The 24,273-nt window shown below is 36.3% G+C and overlaps 1 protein-coding gene across 2 annotated transcripts in view; it reads left to right on the top strand.

Annotated features, from left to right (window-relative positions):
* Positions 1-24,273, top strand: part of LOC150075393 (uncharacterized) — a 180,917-nt gene that overhangs the window by 5,473 nt on the left and 151,171 nt on the right. For both annotated transcript variants that reach the window (XM_090388248.1, XM_090388246.1), the window contains exons 2-3: positions 18,999-19,138; positions 22,276-22,419. In XM_090388248.1, the coding sequence (XP_090244374.1) occupies positions 18,999-19,138; positions 22,276-22,419 (284 nt within the window). The remainder of the gene's footprint in view (positions 1-18,998; positions 19,139-22,275; positions 22,420-24,273) is intronic.

The following is a 24,273-nucleotide window of genomic DNA, read 5'->3' as shown; positions in this document are numbered from 1 at the left end:
GCCACTGCAATTTGCAGAACTTAAGCCTCTCTTGGTAAGAGGATCCCTTCATTCCCCTCACTAATCTTGTTGCCCTTCTCTGTACACGCTCAAGTAAATCTACATCCTTCCTAAAATGAGGCCTCCAGACCTGTACGCAGTACACAAGGCGTGGCCTGACCATTGCCTTATACAGAGGGATAATCACCTCCTTTTCCCTGCTAGCAAAATTCCTATACATCATTGACAAAACCCCATGACCTGCCCTGGCAGCCTGTCTGCATTGCTCAGAAAACTTCATATTCATTGTTTTAGTAGTGTCCTTGACAACCCTGCCAACCTTTGTATTGTCTGCAAACTTGGACATTAAGCTTGATATACCATCATCAGTATCATTTATAAATACAGAAAACAATAATGGATCCAACACTGAACCCTGAGGGACTCCACTAATAACATTAGTCCACGATGAGCAGTGTCCATTGATTACCACTCTCTGTCTTCTCCCCCTCAACCACCCCTTTATCCAAAGCAGCAATTTGCCTCCAGTGCCATACTGCTCCAATTTGTGCAGCAGTCTTCCATGTGCAACAGTATCAAAAGCCTTTCTAAGATCCAAATATATAATATCAAAGTTATTCCCTGCATCCAATTCTTTTGTGACTGCATCATAGTATCCAATCAAATTGGTCAGGCAAGACTTCCCCTTAACAAAACCATGCTGTGTCTGAGCTATAACTGAAGTCTTGTCCTGATGATCCTGCAGTGCTTCTTTAACCAGTGCCTCCATTAATTTTCCTGGAACAGAAGTTAAACTCACAGGTCTATAATTACTTGTGTCGGCCTTTGATCCTCCTTTGTGAATTGGGATCACATTTGTACAACGCCAGTCTGTGGGTACCTCCCCTGAGTCCAAGGAAGCTCTCATAATTATTGCTAAGGGTTTGCTTACTTTCTTTGCTGCCTCCTTTAATATAACTGGATAGACCCCATCCACCCCAGGTGCCTTTCTTGTGTTTATCTTCAACAATTTCTCCTCCACTTTACTCTCAGGTATTACAAGATTCTCTAGCTTACTGCCAGAGTTGAGTACACCTCTGGCATTCTCCTCGCTGAATAACTCCTCATTTGTGAATGTCGATGCAAAACATTCATTTAGTTTGTTAGCTACCTGAGCAGGATCATCAACAGTTGACCAATTGATATCAAGTGGACTAATCTGATTCATCCCTTTCCTTTTAGATTTTACATAAGTAAAGAACTCTTTGCTGTTTTTATTTGCATCCCTTGCCAAAGATTTCTTGTAATCTGCCTTTGCCTGTCTAACCTCCTTTGTAACTTGGTTACAGATCAATTTGTATCTATCATAGGCTTCTGTGTCAGGTGTTAATTTATATGTATCCCATGAATTTTTCTTCTCTGTCATATATTTCATTAGTTCATCTGACATCCATTTAGGGCCTAAACTTTGAACAATACAGGTAACCCCCGCTATTTGCGGGGGTTATGTTCCTGAGAAATGCTGCGAATACCGAAAATGCGAATACTGAGTTATGGTTTCCATAGTAATAAAGGGGTTCCATTCCAAAGTATGAAATGTATAAGAAAAACTAGTCTAAAATTTTGTCTATGTATATTATATGTAACTTCATAATATGGCTATGTACATAGACAGTACATAGTGAAATGCAAGCATATGGCATCGAAATGAAAATAAGAAACAATTTAATATTAAATGTAATATTTATTAGAAATTTCAAACATATCTTTCAAACCAGCGCCTTTGCTAGCAAAAAAACGTATCCCGCCAGTGCTATCACCAGTTTCGCTAAAGTGTTGATAAAGGAGTTTTGCCTTTTCACGAATGATGAGTGAACTTAACGGAATTTTATTTTGAGTTCGGTCTTCTATCCACAGATTTAAAGCATTTTCCATTTTTTCTAATTTAACATCACGAGTTACAGAGTAAATTTTTGAAGCAATTAGCGCGTTTTCACGGACATATGGTGGATTTTTTTATTCCGATTTCTTAATGATTGTACCGTTGACTCATTGATTTTATAACGTTTTGCTACTGAGGAGACACTTTCACCATTAGAAATTTTATCTGATAACTCAATTTTATTTGCTAGTCATCACCTTCTTTGATCTTTTCACATTCCCCTTGTTATTCGTAGCCATATTTTTGTACGGGTTAGAAAGAACTTGTCCACAATAAAGTCATTTTCTTTCATTACACTCGAAAAAGTCTGTTTTACACTGCAAAACTGTAGATTTATCACTTTTGGAAGCATATTAATTTATAAATTGATAAATTTGTTCAATTTATAAATTAAAAGCAAACGACGAAACCTTCCATGACAAGCACATAACACATACTGAACAAGGATTGGCGAGAAACATCCATTTTGCTCGCAATTTTGTCACCCCTCTCCCCCACCCACTGAGCGCTGTTTTGACCGGGAAAGATAATTTTAGCCCGCCCATGTTTTTTTATGACGGAAAATGTTCACTGCACTTTAAAATTCACATTTTTTTAGGTTTCATTTTATATTAAATCAGCGACCGCGAAACCGCGAATAGCGGGGGTTTACTGTATTTCTTAGTTGGTATGTAAAGCTTAGTAGCTTCCAAGGTAAGTTCTTTGAATGCTTCCCATTTTGAATTTGCTGTTGGTAACATCTTCAGTTGGTCCCACTGTATAGAATTTAAATACTGTCTCAGACCATCATAGTCGCCTTTACGAAAGCAATAACCCTTCCCTTTACCCCTGATGGTAGTTACCTCTTTGAGTAAACCCCACTTCAGCACACTGTGATCACTGCCACTTAGTGGTTACTTTATCTGCAGATTCTTAATGCATGAAGAATCACTGCTGATAATCAAATCAAGAGTATTACTCCCTCTAGTTGCCTCCCGAACATGCTGATGTAGAAAACAATCATCCAATAAATCCACAAAAGCCTTGCTAGTATGTGAGTGACCAACCCACAAATTCCACTCAATATCTGGGAAATTAAAATTCCCCATTATAAGACTCTCTGATGTACTGGCCCACTCTATTTCTCTGTACAGTTTCTTATTATACTCATCAGAGTCATTAGGCCTATAGCACACTCCTACTCTCAATTTTGATCTCCCAATGCTTATGTCACACAAAACTGACTCGACACTGCACTGTCCAGTGATGTCGACTGGCTTCACTTCCTTGGATTTTATGTGTTTCTTAACTAATACCATAACCCCTCCTCCCTTCCTATCCTGTCTATCCTTTCTGTAGATGTTGTACTCCCCAAATTCCAGTTCTGCATTCCCTAGATCTGTGTGACACCACGTCTCTGATATCCCAACAATATCTGCCTTTGATGCTTTGAGCAATACATCAAGTTCATCAAATTTATTTACCAAACTCCTAGCATTGGTGTACACGCAAGTATACATGCACCTGTTTCTATTCTTAGCTACCCTAACACAACCCATATGTTTACTTGTACCGCAATGACTCCCAGCAGTCTCTGAAATATCCTGCATCTTGTTTTTCAGGCTTCTGCTCATTCCAATAGAAGCAATGCAAGAATCACTTTCACCTCTGCCAGTGGCTACTGTTAGTCTTTGTATCCCCCCAAGCTAGCAGTTTTCCGACCCACCTAACACTGCCTCGATTAGCGGGTCTTGACTACTCAAGACAGTAAGGAGGTGTGCAAATTAGTGGGTCTTGACTACTCAAGTTGTCTGTCCAGCTGTTTAATAAAGTTTCAAGACTTTAGGACCTACATAATTTTTTTAACTATGTCATGTATCAAAATATAGCTATTTGATGTTTCATAACTGCTAAAATGTGAATTAGTGGGTCTCGACTACTCAAGTTGTCTGTCCAGCTGTCTAATAAAGTTTTGAGACTTTAGGACCTCCATATATATGTTTTTTACACTATGACAATAAGGAGATATGAATCCCCATCCCTTGTGTGGATCTACCCATATAGACAGTAGATATGACATGAAATCCTGGATGACCAATACATGAATTTTTTAAGAAGTGGATCTCACACTTACATCAGTTTGCCTACAGGTATAACTTCTGTAACTTATCAGCATGCCCTCCCTAAATTTATTCCAATGTAGAATGGTCTGTATTAAGTGACTCTCAAAAGAGTGATCATTTTCCAATAGTATGTTTCATACAAACACAGTTGATTCATGCACAGAAAACCAAAACAGTATGGAATTTTAAGAAAGCTAACTAGAGTGAATATATGCAATTAATCAAGCTGGATAAGCAGTTAGTTCAGACCTTACCATCTGATGTAAGATATACAGATGATGTATGTGATATTCACAGATAATGTATGTCATGTAGGCCAGTTGTTGCAGACATCAAAAGCTACATTACCTCAAATAAGTAAGACAAGGATGGTAAGGTCCATTGCATAATACCATTGAATAGCGTTATTACTCATGGTGTAATGCAGAATGTGTGACATAGAAAACAAAACTGAATTGTACGTGGAATAAATTTTGAAAATATTATACAGCCAATTCCGGTTATTTGGGACACATTGGGACTAGTACATTTTGGCCCAATTAAGCGGCTGCCCCAATTATCTGAAATTTCACGTAAATAGTTAAAAATACAATTGACCCCCACTTTACAGTTGGTTCACTGTACAATCAAATCACGTTATGATTGACTCACCATAGTAAAGTACCATTCACTATACGATGTGTAGTAATCGCCAGTCATTGTGATCACGTTTGTGAATTGAATTTTAATTCTATTAAACAGCGATTCTAATTAGCAAAAATAGGAGGATAATTATCCACAGGCTATAAAAGTAAAGCTATATTAAGTACAAATTTACCGTTTATTACCTTACCGATTAAAAAAATTAAATGATACATTAAAATCGGAAGAATATACGTGATAATTGGAATAATTAATACATACTGTAATATGTACATACTAACTAGTTGTAACTGTACGGCCTCTGTAGCCGAGTGGTCAGGAGTGGGAGTGCAGTAGCACACGCTCTTTGAGCCCCCTGACTGCTGAATACAGTCGATCTGCCAACCCGCACTGGACCAGCATGGCAGATTATGGTCATTTTCTTCAGCATGAATTGTTGAGGAGGCTGCCATCCTGCAGTGGATTGATAATGGCTGCACTTTACCTTTTTTTTTTTTTTTTTTTTTTTTTTTTTTTTACTAAATAGTTGACATTTGTGGGTGGGGGTTAAAATTTAAAACAGTAAAAAGATAAGCAATTAATAACAAAGAACACGGCACACACAAATTGCAAGTAACACGATACGCGCAAGTGAAAATGGAGTAACAAGTTACGAAGCTTTAAAAATAGGAATGAAGAGAAGATTCTGAAAATTAAAAGTGTAAACACATTTCACCATAATAACCCACAGAATTCCAGCTGTCGGTATTATCGCAAATTCAATAAGATTGAGTTTACTATCTGTTTATGATAGATTGCACTAACAGAAAAGCCCAATAAACAGGTGACTGCTAATTGTTTTTATTTTTTTATGGTTGTGACCTCCAGAAATCCGACCGAATCATGTGGTACGGTTGGAGACAATCCGTAGGGTAATCTCCAGTGCTGCGGTCTCCTGCCCTGATTAAACGGCATGTTGTCCCAATTGAGCGAAGTAAACCCTGGCTATTTTCTCGATTGGATTCTGTTTTTTAAGATTTGCCCCAAATAAATGGCTGCCCCGAACCGGTGGTCCAAATAACCGGAATCCACTGTATATTTAAATTATTTGCATATAAAAAAGCTATGGCTGAGGCAAGACAGATCTGGAGAACAACCAAGAAAAATTCTTGGATATGTTTGTGTCTGTGATTACTAGGAATCAGAGTCCTTGTTTAGTGTGGAAATAAATTTGAATATTGGATAGCAACTGTCCTAGCATATAATCTCCAGTCTTTCATTGAAAAGGGCAGAACAGCTCCTCAACAGATAAGACCTTAGAAACTTTGGTGGATTCTTATGATACTGTATCAGCTGCTACAAGGGTCACTTCAAAACTTCTTGCAATTGATGTTAAATAATAAAAATAAATAATACCATTAAAATCTATATTTTTTATTTATCTTAAAGGCCAAGTTTCATTAAAATATTTCAGATAGTTACTGCTGGAAGGCATGATTTTGTTGACAAGGTGGTGGGGTTTTTTTTTTTTTTTTTTTTTAAGATAGTGTAAGCCAGAATGGAGATTAATCCTCAAAGTTTACATGTCATTATTTTCTATGATTTTAAATTGAATCTAACTGCTAAAGAATCCTATAAAAGCCTAATAAATGCTTTAGGGATCAAGTACCATCAATTAGAACAGTTTTTAATTGGTTAAATGAATTTAAATGTGGAAAAACCAATTTGGAAGGTGAACCTCACTCAGGGAAGCCATCACACCAGAAAAAATTAAGCTGGTAAGAATTTTACTGAGAGTAGATTGAAGAATTATGTGTCAGCAATTGAAGAAAGATGTGGGTACTGGATCAGCAGCAATTAATGCCATCATTAATGATCATTTAAAATACAAGAAGCTTATTAGCAGATGGGTGTTGAATGGTGCTGTTTCATGCTTAAAAAGTTTAGTGAATGCAAATCCTTATAAAGCTGGAAAGTTTTAAAAGGTATCTTCCATATTTAAGCACATTGTTTTCACCTACTGGTCTTTCTCAGTTATATAGGAACAGCTGTGTATAGTTTGATTTCTCCTGAGCAGGCATGTTTGAAATACAACTAATTCATAGTGCCCCCGCATGAAGAAACTACTGTGTTTCCCCCTGTTCTTTTGTTATCTTTCTTTTCTCTACTTGAAGTGTTGGTCAACATTTTTCCTTTAGGTTTACACATATTTGGAGATTTTTTTTTTTTTTCTGGCTTAGTTTCACCACCTTGTGCAAAACTCTTCACAGTCTTACTGTGAAGTAATACTCGACTTACAGAAATTCAACTTTACGTAATCTAAATCCCGTAGGAACAGAGGTATCGTGAAAATATTGTAATGTGAACCCACTAACACATTGTGGATTTTTTTTTTTTTTTTTTGTAATTCGTTCCAAGTCCTTGTAAGTTGAAAATTTTGCTATATTACTAAGCTATTTATCTCTCTAAAAGGTCATATTTATAATGGAAATTGCACTACTCTTTCGCGTTATCATACGTTCCCATTATTAGAGGCGCCTCAGTAGCCAGGTGGGAAGGAGCAGCAGTGCGTAGCACACTTCTTGATTAGACCGGGGTTCGAGCCCGTCACCACCAAATATGGAGGATACGGAAAGGTCAGGGAATGACCACCGCATATCCCGGAGCAATATGGCCTTAGTTGCTAATGCTCCTAAAAAACAAAACAAACAAACAAACCCATTATTAGAATCAGTTTTGATTGCCTTTGTGATAATGTGCCTCCAGAAATGTGCTTTTTTCTAAAGCACATTTCTGGAGGTCACCCAACCAAAAAACAATTTGCACTTTCCGATTTATTGGGCTTCTCTGTTAGTGCATCTAATTATAAACGGGTAGTAAACTCAATCTTATTGTATTTGCGATAATACCGATAACTGCAATTGTGTGGGTTTTTACGCTAGTATGGTGAAATGTGTTCCCCTTCACTGAAATCTTCAATCATATAAAAAACAAATTTTCAGAAACTTCTCTTCATTCCCATTTATGTATTACAATGATGAAGGTAAAGCAACCAACGAAAACTGCAAGTGGTGGTAGTGTCAGGAAACAAAACAAAATTGATTTAGAAATGAAGATGAAAATGATTAAGGAGTACAAAGCAGGACAAAGTTTGTCATATATTGCAAGGAATTAGGTCTCGCTGCTTCAACAGTGAATGCTATTTTATAGGATAGTGTGCGTATAAAAGAACATGTCAAAGGATCAATGCACTTAAGATCAGCAGTGATCACAAAACAGCATTCAGGTTCTATGTTGAAGATGGAACAGCTGTTAATGATATGGATGGAAAATCAGATTCAGAAATGAGTGCCCCTGAGTCTAATGACTGTTCAAACAAAAGCAATAAGTATTTATAAAGATATTAAGGATAAGTACAGCAAACCCCAATCCAAGTTTGTGGCAAGCAACGAGTGGTTTAATAGGTTCAAGCATCGCGCTGGTTTCCACAACGTTAAAGTATGCGTGAAGTTGCCAGTGCCGATTCTGCAGCTGTAGAGAAATTTTGTGATGTGTTGGAAAAAATTATTAATGAAGGGCTATTTAACACAGCAAATTTTTAACGTTGACGAGACTGCTCTGTATTCTGAAAAAAATGCTAGATCGAACATACATTGCCAAGGAGGAAAATACAATGTCAGGCTTCAAGGCATCAAAAGAAAGGACCACGCTCTTGCTTGGGGCAAATGCAAACCTCTGCTTGTGTACCGTTCTCGAAATCCTCGTGCATTTAAGGGCATCAGTAAAGCCACCCTACCCGTGCATTTCCAATCGAACCAGAGAGCATGGATAGCAATATCTCTCTTTGAGGATTGGTTTAAATGCCGCTTCATTTTCGAGGCTGAAAAATATTGCAAAGACATCGACATTCCTTTCACGATTTTGCTTCTATCAGATAATGTTCCTGGACATCCTACGCATCTAGATGATTTCAATTCGAATGTGAGTCATATTTCTACCACCAAACACGACTTCACTCATTGAACCTATGGATCAGGGTGTTATTTCGAATTTAAAAGCATACTATTTGCGCACATTTGCTGAAGCATTGTCTGCAGTAGATGATGAGAAAAATTTTATGTTGAGAGACTTTTGGAAATCTTACAATATTTACCATGCCATCTCAAACACTAATAAGACCTGGGAGGAAATTACTAAAAGTTGTTTAAATGGCACATGGAAGAAAATATGCCCACGGCACGTAAAAGGCTACGAAAGATTTGAAAAAGACGGATCATATGAAGAGGTTACAGATAATATTGTAAAGGTTGCAGAGCTACTTCAGTTGGAGATTGATGCCAAAGACGTGGAGGAGTTAATAGAGGAAGAAGAGAAGGAATTATCTAACAAATAACATATTGACTTGCAGGCAGCAATAGTGAAAGAAGAAAACGCTGAGACACTTCATCACCAGAGAGATGGCAATGGCGAGGTTTGAGAAGATGGATCCTGACAGCGAACGATTCTTATTGAGGGGTGAATGATATGCTTGCTTCCTACAAAAAAATCTCTGATGAAAAGAAAAAAGCCACCGTCCAGTCATCCATTAATATGTTCTTTTGTAAGGTTGAGTGGCCGACCCCTTCTAAATCTCCACAGCCCTCAACCTCCGCAGCGGCGTACTTATCAGCTGAAGACGATTCTGGCAATGATGCTTGAGAGGTAAAATTTACTGACATTATGCCTGTCTCCTCTTTGTTTGTAATTTTATAATTTTGAAATTTTTTTAAATTGCACACTTTTGTAATTTTTCCTGCGCATGAGATAAAAAATTGAATAAATACAATGAATAATTCTCTTTACATGTTCATCGAACATTTCTTTTTTGATTCAATCAATTCAGCGAACACAGTTGCGAGTGCTGCACAAGCATGGGGGAAATTAGCATTAGCATTAGTAGAGGCATTTGATGCAAGAAAGCAAGCTTATGCAGCAGCAGCCAAAAAAATAAAATAAATAAATAAATAACCACTTCCACTTTAGCATTAGCATTAGTAGAGGCATTTGATGCAAGAAAGCAAGCTTATGCAGCATCAGCCAAAAAAAAAAAAAAAAAAAAAAACCCACTTCCACTTCACCCCTCTGTTCGTTCAAAATACCTGTCCAGCTGAGCCTTAAACTTATTTAGGCTGTCAACCTCCACCACAAGGGATGGAAGTCTGTTCCACCAACCAACCACCCGCTGGCTAAAGGCAAATTTCCGCACGTCTATCCTACATCTGTCTTTCCTCAATTTGAATTTATGCCCTCTCAGGTGATTATTCTGAGCAAGAGGGAGAATCCCATCAGCATTGAGCATGCTCAAACTATTCAAGGCTTTATACACCTCTATCAGATCACCTCGCTGGTGCCTAGTCTCCAGACACTGTAATTTGCAAAACTTAAGCCTTTCTTCGTAAGAGCGCCCCTTTGTTCCATTCACTACTCTTGTTGCCCTTCTCTGTACTCGTTCCAGCAGCTCTACATCCGTCTTGAATGAGGCCTCCAGGCCAGGACAGTACTCTAGGTGTGGTCTGACATTGCCTTATACAAGGGAATAATCACCTCCTTATCCCTGCTAGAAAAATTCCTATATATCATTGACAATACACCATGAGCTACTCTTGCAGCCCGTCTGCACTGCTCAGAGAACTTCATATCTGTCTGCACAACCACCCCCAGGTCCTTTTCATTCTCTACCACTGTCAGTGTAGTACCACAGAGTTGATACGTTGCTCTGGGGTTACTGTTTCCCATATGTAGTACTTTACATTTGTCAATGTTAAGCTTCATTTGCCACCTCTCAGCCCATCTGCTCAACCTTTCCAGATCCTGTTGTAGCAGCATAGTGTCAGTAGTGTCCTTGACAACCCTGCCAACCTTCGTATCGTCTGCAAACTTGGACATTAAGCTTGATATATCATCATCAATATCATTTATAAATACAGAAAACATTATAAATACAGAAAAAACATTAGTCCACGATGAGCAGTGTCCATTGATTACTACTCTCTGTCTTCTCCCCCTCAACCACCCCTTTATCCATAGCAGCAATTTGCCTCCAATGCCACAGAAATTCTCCGACATGTAGCGTTCCGCGGAACGCAACCCTTACATAAGTAAGTCGGGGAGTTCCTGTACTTGTTTTTTTAATCTTTAAATTCTCTCTCTCTCTCTCTCTCTCCCTCTCTCCCTCCCTCCCTCCCTCTCTCTCCCTCCCTCCCTCCCTCCCTCCCTCTCTCTCTCTTCTTTGTTCAGTTACAGTATACTAGCAGGTAGCTGTAGTGCCTCATAAGCATTATCCTGTTGTGGTATAAAAGTGCTATATTGAATTGTTAATCATTAGTTGATAACATTGCATATGTCTTCATATATATATGTTTTTTTTTTCCATATTTTCCTTTTTAAGTTTAATAATAAACTTACCTTTCTTGAACATGTACCAAGACTTTTGACTGGTTGCCTATCAAAGCTTAAAATCTTGCATACAGTTTATTAAATGGCCTGGATTTCTGACTGGTCTACATTACTCTGATTAGATCTCAATTACATTGTGAATCTCCTGTGTATGCTTCAACTAGACAGAGCATATTACATTGATTAGATACCATTCACTACAGTGCTCTTTGCATAGCCCTAGAAGCCTTAGAACTCCCCTGTTTATATACTACATACAGATGCATCTGAGCCTCCGTCGCATCTTTGATAAAATTATCTACCTCACATGAATGTGACAAAAATACGTAGCCAGTGAACACATCCAAACTGATCCATTATCCATGAGCCTGGATGGGTGATTCACTATTTTAATGGGACCACAACTCAGACAGTTAGTTTGAGATCAGAAAATAAATCTTAATCACATTTCTATTCTAAACATAGATTCAGACTCTCCCTGCCTGTTAATTAATTGTATGTCTCTGAGCTTACAAAAATCAGAAAAAAAAAAAAAAAAATATATATATATATATATATATATATATATAGGTCGATTTTATTTAATTAAATGGTATTTATCTGTAGGGAATTAGGTGTATATGGACCAAGCTACCAAGTTAGTAAAAGTAAACTAGCTTTAGCCTGGGTGGCCTATATAACTTTATATTAATGAAATGAAAATAAAATAAATATAAAATGATGTAAACAATGAAAATATCAATAAAAATGATAATAAACAATGCAAATTGCAAAAAGCAAATAATATTCCCTCACTTGGCCATCTGTCTACTATAGGTATGGCCATTTGTAACTATAAAAATACCATTGCTAATATGAACACCACAGATCAACCCTGCCACTGCCGGGAAAACAAATATAAAAAATACATAGAACCACATTACAACCATATCATCACCGGTGACCTTAACATTATAGAGGATCACACCCTAAGAGAGATTATAGAAAAGGGAACCAAATTCAGACCCAACACCCAAGCCAACCTAAAAAACATGCATAAATCTATTTACATAGATCTACTACAGTTTGCCTTTAAAATAGCATACAAATTCAACACACCAGTAGAAGCCTTTCAAAGTTGGATAAATACTTTCACTAAACGTATTCTGGCTAGATTCAAAGAAATCATACCACTACAAAAATGCGTTAAGCAATACAACCTAAAGAGAATTAACTACAAAACGAAAGAACTGCAAAATAAATTTGTCATTACAAATACAGATAAGGCCAATAAAAACTTCAGCATTATATGCCAAAAGTTCTACATAGACACGCTTAAAGAGGAGATGAACCACAGCAATACATACAAGTTTATGAACTCCACACCTAGCAGCATTACCAAAAAAATTATAGCCATGCACAAAATATTCAAATTAAAAATAGATAATACAAGATAACCATTCATATATTGGATCCCCAAATTCCATAAAGTCCCGACTGTAAAAAGGTTCATCACCTCAGGCAAAAACAGCTGCATAAAACCATACAGTAATTTAATGGAGGACAAATTAAATAGTATAGCCAACCAAATCACTAATACTTAAATTATTTCCAATAACAAAAAATATTTAGAATACATCGAAAACAAAAACAATAGTATCAGAAGTCTATACACTTATGATTTTAAAAACCTTTTCACCAGTATATCCCATGACAATTTAATTAAAGTCCTTTTATACACTACTATGAAAATCATCAAAATATTATGGAATGTAATAAACAGTATTGGCACGACCTTATTAATCTTAATGTCAAAAACAATTACGTGCTTATGGGAGACAGTATTTACGTACAGACTAGGGGGTAGCCATGGGGGCTAGCAGTTCCTGCTCCATAGCCAACCTTTACTTGCATTATTTCAAAAACGACATCAAAGAAGAAATTATATTCTACAGATATATTGATGATGTCCTGGTCATCAATTTCGACAATTTCGGCATTATAGCCGAGAAAACACCCCAAATATTTAACCATAGAACGCACTAACCCGGATAGCAACTTACAAGCTTACTATCTCGGCAGCGAAATCACCATTACTAAAGACAAGGTCTATACCCAACATTATGATAAGAGAGACCATTTTAGCTTCCCAGCTATAAAGCTTATCAACTGGGAGAGCAATCTAGCTAAGCATATCCATGGCAACACCATTAGAAACCAAACAAGCAGGTTAATACACATCTGCAATAATCTAGATAACATGACGGAAGCAATTAAAAAACTTATAGATACTCTCAACAAGAATAATATACCTACCAACTACAGCAGACACCATATTAAAGTGGCCATACTTACAAACCTCAACATACACCACCCTAACGCCAATCCCTATACACTTATTGAAAATACACTGAAACAGTTTAGAACTATAAATGGCCTGTAGCCTACCATTACTAGGTTGTCTTAAAATCTGTGTCCATTATCAAATTAAGATTAAAATTCCCAAATTTGATCCCCGGGTTTATTGCGCTCAGAAGAGGCTCGTCGTCTGACCGCACTGTAACCCCGACCACCAAACTTTTTCTCCCCTTCTCAAATCAGACAATCTAAATAAAGGGAAATTATCACCTGCAACAAACTCCCAACAACAAAATAATTGTGCCTAAGGTATACTTAGGCACAATTAGGATATAAACTTAGGATATAAACTTTTACTTAGGATATAAACACATAATGTTTATATCCCTCCATTTAAATACAGTATAAAACCTAGTGACACAGGGTGAAATTTTCACATTGAAGGAGGCTGTAAATATGTACATAGCTATCCCCCCCCCAGACAAACATGGGTCGTTATGCCTTAGAAAAACTATACTGGCCCTGTCCAGGGGATAGCATCCTCCATTTATTAACATACTTCTTGTATTTAATCATACCAAAACATATTGTAATGGTATAAACACATCATTTCATTTATACAGGTTCCTTCTGACATCAGAAGCAACCCCCCCCCCCCCACAAGCACAAATACAAACCCTCTCATGGCTTTCAAAACACTTGCATTGACACAGGATATATTGCCTACAGCAATTTCACCATCACACCATAATCTATGAAAGGCGCATCTGCGCAGTATAATCTAATCAACACATAAAACAACCAGAAAGCGGGAATTGGCTCCTTTTCAGTCTGACCACCACAGAACAAGAAGGAAGTAAGAACCTTTCTTATTTATTCTGATACATACCCGTTGGGCTTTGTGTCGCCTATCCCAGTTTGCTGTTTCTGACACTACGTTTGCAAAATTTAAAAATTTTATTTTAAAAAATTTTACGAAAATTAAATTAAACATATTATCTATTCGCATTTAATTTATATTAATTTTAAGTTAATTTTAATACTATCACTTAAAAATTAATAATTGGAAAAATTGGTATGGGGACAACAGAAATGGGTAGGTATGAGACATTCCTTTAGTCTGGCTATCGATCTGCTCAAAACCCCCATTGAAGTAGCAGACAGATGGCCAAGTGAGGGAATGTTATTTGCAATTTGCATTGTTTATTATCATTTTTATTTTCATTGTTTATTATCATTTTTATTTTCATTGTTTATTATCATTTTTATTTTCATTGTTTAGCATCATTTTATATTTATTTTATTTTTATTTCCATTTCATTAATATAAAGTTATAAAGGCCACCCAGGCTAAAGCTAGTTTACTTTTACTAACTTGGTAACTTGGTCCATATACACCTAATTCCCTACAGATAAATATCATTTAATTAAATAAAATTAAATTGACCAATATAATTTCACTCACATATAATGTCTAATTGTCCTATGTACAATAGCATTAAAGTTGCACAACTGACAAATACCTAATACTGTAAACTTTATCAGATATCATTATTATAATCTTCAGTAAGAACACACACACACTCAGTAGACTCCCAGTTAACCGGCACCCATGGGGATTGGTAGATGCCGGATAACTGTAGTTTCTGGTTGCTTGAGATTTAGTATTAAAAAAAATACTTGACTATTATACTAAGTCCAATACTTAGAAAATTAAAACAAACATAGACAAATTTTACTAAAGAAACTGAGTTTTATTATAGAAACTGCTTTTTGAATACAGTAACTTACAAAAAAACACACTCAAAACTGTTGCAGTAGGTAGAGAGTTTACTGGGTAGACATCGCATGAGGATAGTCAGTATCTGCTGATGTAGCTGGGACAGGATCAGGAGGGTCTGTAGATGGTTTTGGATCTGCATCAGTAGATGTTGTGCCCAAACTTGCTTTCAGCATTCTTCAAAAATGAACGAATATCACCTTGCTTTGAGTTCTTACTACTCTCAGACAAAGTCAAGTTATGCATGATGTGGAGCTGCATAAGATGCTGAAAAGTGAAGAAGGGTTGCTGTTCTGCAAAAGCTATTAAAGTTTCAAATGCTGCAGTAACTTTCTGCCAGGATACTTTTCCCACCTGACACACATCGTCATCGCTTTCTTCCTCCTTTGCAACTTTAATTTTTCCATGATTCACAACAGCTTCTATAATGTCTTCCGTATTCAGAGTATGAGTTACTGGTATATCTTCATCCACAACAAGCCAGTCGTCGACTTCATCTCGAGGAAAATTCATTTCGTCAACCAACTCACAGATTTCATCATAAACAGTGCTATTGACAGCTGCACTATTGCCTGGAACTCCTCAAATTCGACGGAGGAGGACTTCTCAAATATCACAGCTGGCCACAACTTTCTCCAACATTTCCGTAATGTTTCATTTCTCACAGAGTCCCAAGCACAACTGATAGTGGTGCCTCTGTGGGCAGGAGCAGCAGGTTGTAGCACACGCTTCTTGATTAGACTGGGGTTCGAGCCCGTGACCACCAAATACAGAAGATGTGGAAAGGTCAGGGAATGACCACCGCATATCCCCGGAGCAATATGGCCTTAGTTGCTAATGCTCCTAAAAACCAAATAACAACAACAACTGATAGTGTAGATAGCATCTTCGAGGTTATATTTCATCTGAAAATCCAGAATTGTCCCATCAAAATTAGTCATTTTCCGCATGAAGTCGCTTGTAAAACATTTTTATGTTTTAGATCACCCCCTAGGTGCCTCCGTAGCCAGGTGGGGAGGAGCAGCACATGCTTCTTGATTAGACTGGGGTTCGAGCCCGTCACCACCAAATACGGAGGATGCGGAAAGGTCAGGGAATGACCACCGCATATCCTGGAGCAATATGGCCTTAGTTGCTAATGCTCCTAAAAATCAAATAACAAACAAACAAACAGATCACCCCCTGATCCATTGGTTGGATCAGACTTGTGACATTAGCTGGAAGATAACACACGAAAATGTTACCATTAACTAGGTCTTCAGCAAGAGGATGTGCTCGACAGTTATCCAAGAGCAACAAAACTACTTTTCTCTGGTAATCCTTTCTTTCGTAAATTTTCTTTAACACTAGGGACAAACGAATAATGAAACCACTTGGTAAAGATTCCTGCGTCCATCCAACTGTTACTCTGTGCATGATAATGTACGGGAAAGTTACTTACTCCTTTAAAGCGCCTTGGTTTAGCAAATTTGCTGACCACACACACACCTTTATGATTTCCTGATGCATTTGCACAAATGAGCACAGTTATGAGCTACCTTCTCATTACCACCAGACAAAGTAGAATTAGGTAGACACTTCCACATTAGTCCTGTCTCATCTGCATTATAAATCTGTTCTGGGGTCAAGTCATTTTTCCCCCCCACTATTTCACTAAACACCTCACGAAATGAAGCTGCAGCCTGAAAATCAGCCGATTTCTGCTTCCCTGACAAATCCAGCTTACGGATGCCGTGACGAACCTTGGATCGAGTAAGCCAGCCACTTGAAAATGAACACTAACCTTCAATTTTCATTTTCTCATGAAATTCTTTCGCTTTTTCTTGCAACATGGGTCCAGAAATGCAACCACCCTCGGATCTTTTCAGTGAAAACCACTCATACAGGGCCTGGTCAAACACTTCCATTCTCGGTGTATGAAGAGTATGATGCTTCTCTACACTCTTGTCACTCTCCGACTTGGCATAAAACTCCTTTATTTTCTGAGAGTGAGCCTTAATGTCATAGATCGTTGACAAGCCAACATTAAATTCTTCCATGAGCACTTCACGACTTTCACCTTTCTCAAGCCTCTTGCATATTTCCATCTTTTGCTTGAGGGTAAGCACTGCACGTTTATGCTTACTTGCTACCTGTTTCAGCATACTAGGGGTTGAAAGAGAACACAGAATTTGTATAACAATAAATCAACTGGTATATTTACACAGTGACTTGTCGGGAGTGAGAGACAAATATGTGATGAGGGATGCGTGTGCGCGTACTCACAGCGCAAAGCAGCACACCAAGTTTGAATAATTTTATCTAGAAATTAATATGTATCATTTTAATTTTTCAACTACCTACTATTTCCAAGATTTTTTTTTTTGCCGGTTGCTTGAATTCCTGTTAACGGAGAGTCTACTGTATATACCCCCAGCTGCTGTTCAGAAGTTAGATGCATTGCATGGCTTTAAAAATAGAAACAGCCATCAGATGTGTACAGATAGATCAAAATTGACTAACTTATTCGGTGTGAGTACCAGTTTTTTGGAGTTTACAGTATCTGTTTCCCTGCCTTCTGTTTGTAGACTTTTATGGCAGAATCTGTTGGATTCTAACCATGCTGGAATCTAGGAATTGATTATGTGGTCAATTGAACTGATCAATCTGAAAAAAATTCACATCAGGAGGATTCTCAAGAACTTTCAGTTTATGCCCTATATGGATTATAGAGATGTTTTTCATACCAAGTACACTTCCATGTGGAGAGATCAGGAAGATCTATATTTATGGAGTTTTCAGTTAACAGAATAATTGGCAAAAAGAAGTTGTATTGGCAAGATCTTTATCCTGTTCCTAGGGCAAGATTTTTCACTTTGCTCTGAATGTCAGATTCATATTATAGTTAGGCACATTCTGACAGATGGCCATCTTTTTAGCCATCTGAGCTGTCTTCATCCAGTCATTGGCAAATCTGCAAACTCCTCTGATGCCTATTCATATACTTGGTGATAAAGCAAACTTCAGTGAATTCTTAAGCATCTTCAAATAACAAATGTTCTTTGATGATTCTACCTTCATTATTTAAAACGGATATAGAAATTATAGCTGGCAGACACATTTTGGCCTTATAGCCCTTGTGTCATCATTATCACCAACAACAACCACAACTAAATTACCTTTCAAAGGTCAACCTTAACTTGTGAACTGTTATATCAATAGCTATAGTCTTCTGTTGAATTAAGTTTGTTTATATGTTAATTGACTTTTCTTTGTGAAGCACAAAACTAAAGAAATAATTAGGAAATTTTCGTTATTTCAGCATGTGATCAGATCACAACAAAGCAGACCCCCCCCCATGAAAAATTTCCATTGAAACTTTAGCAAGACCCAAATATGAAAACTGGTTCCTCCCAGGATATAAATGCTACTGCTGTGCCATGTCCCTAAATTAACTCATAAAAAGAAAAAATATTTTTTTTTAAATAAACATAAGTTCAGTATGACATAATAAAGTTGCAATAGACATTAAAATAAGGTTAAGCTTCTGTGGCTGAACTCACAAAGTCTCCTCTTTTCATTAAAATTTTAGAATTGTTTAGTATATTTATATTTTCAGACTTTTATGTGAAATAAATATTGATATTTTAGATGTTTATTTAAATTGAATAAAAATTGATTTTGGAAAGTTTTGTATATAGTATAATTATTTTGCATTTTTATTACTTTATTTTTTTTAGTCTTAAGATTCATGATTATTGTACAAGTTGGACATAACTCAATCAGGATTTATGATTATTTACCTTTTTTTTTTTTTGTGACAGCCATGCCTCTTCAAGCAGATGTTCTAGACAAGGATAAGAAGCTTGCAGCAATTAAAATTCTAGCTTTTTATCGTAGATATAAAATACGAAAAAAAAATTTGGAACAGCTTCATGCTCCTAAAACTGCACAAGATTTAACAGTAAGTAACAATTTATAAATTTGTATACATTTCTGAATAATTTCATATGATCATACTGTATGAGAACTTGATCCTCACTGAATGCTGCTAGCATATAATGCAAGTAAAACAAATGCAATAACAGGTTATTGTAAAAGCTTTTATATAGAGCTGTAGAGAATAATTGTGAAAGGGAGGCATTGTACCTATGGCTTCCAAAACAAGGAGAGTCACAATGAAACTTTAGGTAATAAGAATGAATTTAAAGTGTGTGTGTGTGTGTGTGTGTGTGTGTGTGTGTGTGTGTGTGTGTGTGTGTGTGTGTGTGTGTGTGTGTGTGTGTGTGTGTGTGTGTGTGTGTGTGTGTGTGTGTGTGTGTGTGTGTGTGAGCAGGGACATGATAGTATGTATTTCTGGTTGAAGCAGTACTTTTAAGGTCCACCAGTCTTATCTTGTACTAATAGCCATGATGAGTGCATAAAGGTGTATGTTTCCCTGATGATGACTTTAAACGAGTCGTTACTTTCATGAGTTAATTCTGTTAAGATATAACTACAATTGAAAAACAGTGCTACTCCGTGATGTTTACCTGTATAAAGAGCACTACGTTCTGGGACCTATGCCAATCCCTTGATCACATGCAAACTCTCGATGATCAGGATGTCCAGGCAAGTAAGAAAAGGGAGAGGATGTCATAAGAGAGTAATTGACTTCTGATTGGTCAGAGAGAGAGAGAAAGAGAGAGATGGAGAAAGTCTATCCTATCCCTTAAAGATCAACTCCCTTAGTTTAAAAAAAAAATGGAAAACAAAACTAAAAAGAAACATATTTTATATTATAAATTTATATTGTGTTGCCAAAAGTTGTGCCCATAATGCATCTACATCCCTCCCCATATTTCTATTTATTGTCTTGTCTTTAAATTTTTTTATGATATACATAGCTTCTCTAATTTTTCTTTTAGTAAAATCACTTTCACCTATAATTTCAATTTTTTTTTTTTACATTAAAAGCATAAGAGCAATTATAGGCAGGTTCCACAATCTCTGATTTTCTGGTATTTCCCTTTGCTACTTGTTTACAATACTTTCCCCACCCTTGTGTCAAATAATCTTCCTGATGTAAACTTTTCCACATCCACACATGCTTTTTTTAAATAATGTGTCTGCATTTCATCAGGAAAATTGCATTCCTGAGAAAATTACCTGTTTTGTTTATTGGTTTGAAAACCACATCTAGTCCATATTTTTTGCATATTTTCATCGTTTTCTCTCCTATTCCTTTTATATAAGGAATTGTGACAGCATTTTTTTAAATTTGTCCCTGTTCTTTTTTTTTTTTTTTTTTATTATTATTATTATTATTAACTGAATTTTCATTCCCAAAATTTCTCTTACATTTGCTTATTGTTTTGTCAACCATGTCCCATGGAAACCCATTGTTAGAAAGGGTTAAGGAGATATTTTTAAGTTCCTTACCTAATTTTTCCTGATCAAATGCTTAATACTCTACATCAGCTTTTCCCAAAGGGTCTGCAAAACCTTCAGATGGTATCAAGTAATATGTGTTTATTTTCTTAAAAGATATACTGATAGAATCACAATGAATTTTGTTATAGAACATTACTTATTTTCGATATGATTAGTATATATAATTGTATACATATTTCAAATTATTCATTCTATGTATAGCAAATTGATCATAAATAAAGTTATTATTATATATCTTTATAAAAATAAGAATAAAATTGAATTGTTTCACACATAAAATGTGTGAAATATTCAAACATAAAATGTTGCATTTTCTTTTCAGAAAACTCAGTGTGCTGCGCACACACATACACACACACACACACACATGTGTGTGTATATATATATATATATATAGGGGGTCTGCAAACATGTTTTAATTTTTGAAGGGGGGTCCACAAATCTCAGTAGTTTGGGAACCACTGCTCTACCTGTTAAATGTTTTGATAATATTATTTTTGATATTCTCTAAATTATTCAATGCAAAATTAATATAACATCTGGAATCTGCCTTTTTTTTCTATACACTTGAATGATAATCGAATTTTGTTCCCTCTGCACTAAGACATCCAAAAATGGAAGTTTCTCGTCCTCTTTTTTTGTTCCATTTTGAATTTAATAGTTCCATGTCCATTGTTCATATATTCATGAAATTGTTTTACTGTCTCCCCATGTTCCCATGTCAAAAAAATATCATCTGTATATCCAATCCATATCAAGGGTCTTAAAATGAGCAGTGGCTTTCTTCAAAATCTTCCATAAAGATGTTGGCTATGAGTGATAAGAGAAGGTTTCCCATGCTTAATCTGTATGTCTGTATATAAATTTTCCCTTCAAATTTGAAGTACCCAAGTTCCAAAGCCAGTTATAATTATTTAATTATCATTGACATAGACAGTATTTTATTCAACTTGCCACCCCGTTATTTTGGTTTTTACTGTTTCTATTGCTTCTTTCACTGGAATGCTCATGAACATGCCCTCTACATCCAAACTTGCCATGACAGTATTTTTAAAAGTTTCTTTCTTTATGATTATAAAATCAATCAAATTTTTAATGTGATTATTTTCTTGAGTGTACTTAAAATTGGAACTAACCATTTACCTAAATTTTCACCTGGACTGTATTTACTGCTAATGATTAGCATAATGGGGTTCCCTTCTTTGTGAAGTTTAACACTAGCAAATAATGTCAGAGCTTCACTCTTTGTAGGTCTTATGAAATCATATGTCCTTTTATTGATCACATCTTTGTCCAAAAGTCTTTAGTAGGCTATGTGATTTTTTTTCTTTCTTTGCTAGCTGTGGGATATTTTTTAAAGATGCACATTGTTTAATATTAGCAAAAAATGATATATCACTATTTAGAAATAAGAACTAATATCAGATTTTGTGTGAGGTTAAAGAAATCTGCAATTAGAAAAAGCTATTTGAAAATAATAGTTTTACTTAATCTTCAAAATGCCTTCTGCATAAATAATTTTTAAATAGTGAACTATATTTAGGAGCAAAGGCATAGCCATCTGGAGAGTTGTACATTTTTTCAAGAAATAGTGTAATAAGTATGGTTTTGATTTTGCAATGTTGATGTTTGACTGCATTGCTGATAAACACTAATGCGTTTTTTAAGTCTGATCAAGATAGTGATCACTTAAGTGAAGGCCCATTATCCGAAGGTGAAGAGAATGTTGCCAGTAAGAAATCCTCATCTCCAGAAGATCATTTGAGTGAAGGTCCACTTAGTTCTGAAGAGGATGATAATACCTTAAAGGAGGTAATTAATTTTATTATCTGACTATGAAAAAAGCATTTTATTTTTAAAACTTCTGCTTTGATTTAAAATGGCGCATTGGTCATGATTTGGCATGACTAATGCGCATTTCTCATGATTTATTAACCTCTACTAAAAAGTCAGATGCTATTTAGCCGCCAATTTAGATGCATATTATTTTAATTATATATACACATCTCATATTCATCTGTAATAAATTTTAAATTATTATTTATAATATTTGTAATTTTATACTCGACTCAAGAATGATTATCATTCTTGAAGTATTGGTTAGATCACTCTACATCAGCGGTTCCCAACATTTTTTGACTTGCAAACCCCTTTCAATGTAATATTTTTTTATTGCGAACTCCTTTCAACACAATATTTAATAAGTACAAACTAGACCTTTTGAACAGGCTAAGAGTAGAAAACTTGCTTCTTGTCCAAATAGTAGCGAGCATTCTGGTCTCTTGCCAAAGTTAATGGCTGCAATTTTTACCCATCTCGGTTAACCACCACTGTCAAAACTAGATGGTTCTGTTGCCACATCAGCCAAAGATTAGCATCCTATTTTTCTTCCAACTCACATATTAATGATCCTGGTAAATCACCTCAAACCTTTCCAGTACATTCCATTCAAGGTCTCCTGTGGTTTTTCGTCAACAGGATGTCAGAAGGATTTTGATGAATCTGATGCTAAGAAAGTGCCAGGTCCCAATGGTATTTCTCCACTTGTTCTCAAAACCTGTGCCTGTCCCTGAACTTACTCCTGTTTTGTGTTGTCTTGTTTCACTTTCTTCCAAAGGTATTTTACCTTCTGCTTGGAAGTTTGCTCAAATCCAGCCAGTTCCTAAAAAGAGTGACAAATCCCTTCCATCGAATTATCATCCCATTGCGATTACTTCTACTCTTTCCAAATTAATGGAGAAATCGATTAACTGCCAACTCTTAAACTATCTGGAAATCTTTCATCTGATCAACAATTGCCAGTATGGATTCCGTCAACGTCGATCCACTGGTGATATTCCGCTAATATTACCCGTCTATGTACAAATTCAATGGAAATGTTTGGTGAAACTCAAGCCATTGCTCTTGACATTTCAAAGGCTTTCTGTCGTGTTTGGCATAAAGGTCTTCTAAATAAGCTTCCATCCTATGGTTTGCCAGCTGTTCTTTGTAATTGGGTATCCAGTTTTCTCTCTGACCTCACTGCAGGTGATGGTAGACAGCTCTCTGTCTTCTAACTTCTCCACTAATGCTGATGTTCCCCAAGGTTCAGTTCTTTCTCCCTCTCTTTTCCTCTTGTATATTAATGACCTTCTTCGATTGACTGGAAATCCTATATTTTGCTGATGATAGCACATTGCTTTCCACCAACAAGTTTGAGAAACCTTGCCCTGCTCAATCAGCTTCAACTTTTCGAGTATCCACTGCCAATTCTTAAATGCCGATTTCAAGGTAATTCGACAGTGGGACAATGAAAATTTAATTCCAATCCTTCCAAAACTCAGTCCTATCTTATATTTCGCAAAAAGGATTCCTTTGCTCCTATGCTTATCTTCGATTACACTCCGATTTCTAGGCAAGATCATGGGGATTACACTGACTTCTAATCTCTCTCTCTCTCTCTCTCTTGCCATAAAACATATTACAAATATTGCTTTCTCTGCATCCAAAAAACTGGGTTTTCTCTTTCACTCTCGACGTTACTTTTCTTCCAAACAGTTGTTGACTCTGTAGAAATCCCAAATCCACCCTACCATGAAATATTGTTCCCACATCTGGGGCGGTGCCCCCAAAACCTCTCTCTCAGGCTTCTAGATTCCATTCAGAAGAGGTCAGTTAGGTTAATTT

Source organism: Mastigoproctus giganteus, chromosome 14, assembly GCF_048544385.1.
Source record: "Mastigoproctus giganteus isolate SK-2022 chromosome 14, ASM4854438v1, whole genome shotgun sequence".
In the NCBI taxonomy this organism is placed as follows: domain Eukaryota; kingdom Metazoa; phylum Arthropoda; class Arachnida; order Uropygi; family Thelyphonidae; genus Mastigoproctus; species Mastigoproctus giganteus.
Note: the sequence above shows the minus strand (reverse complement) of the source record. Positions and strands in the feature narration are given on the sequence as shown.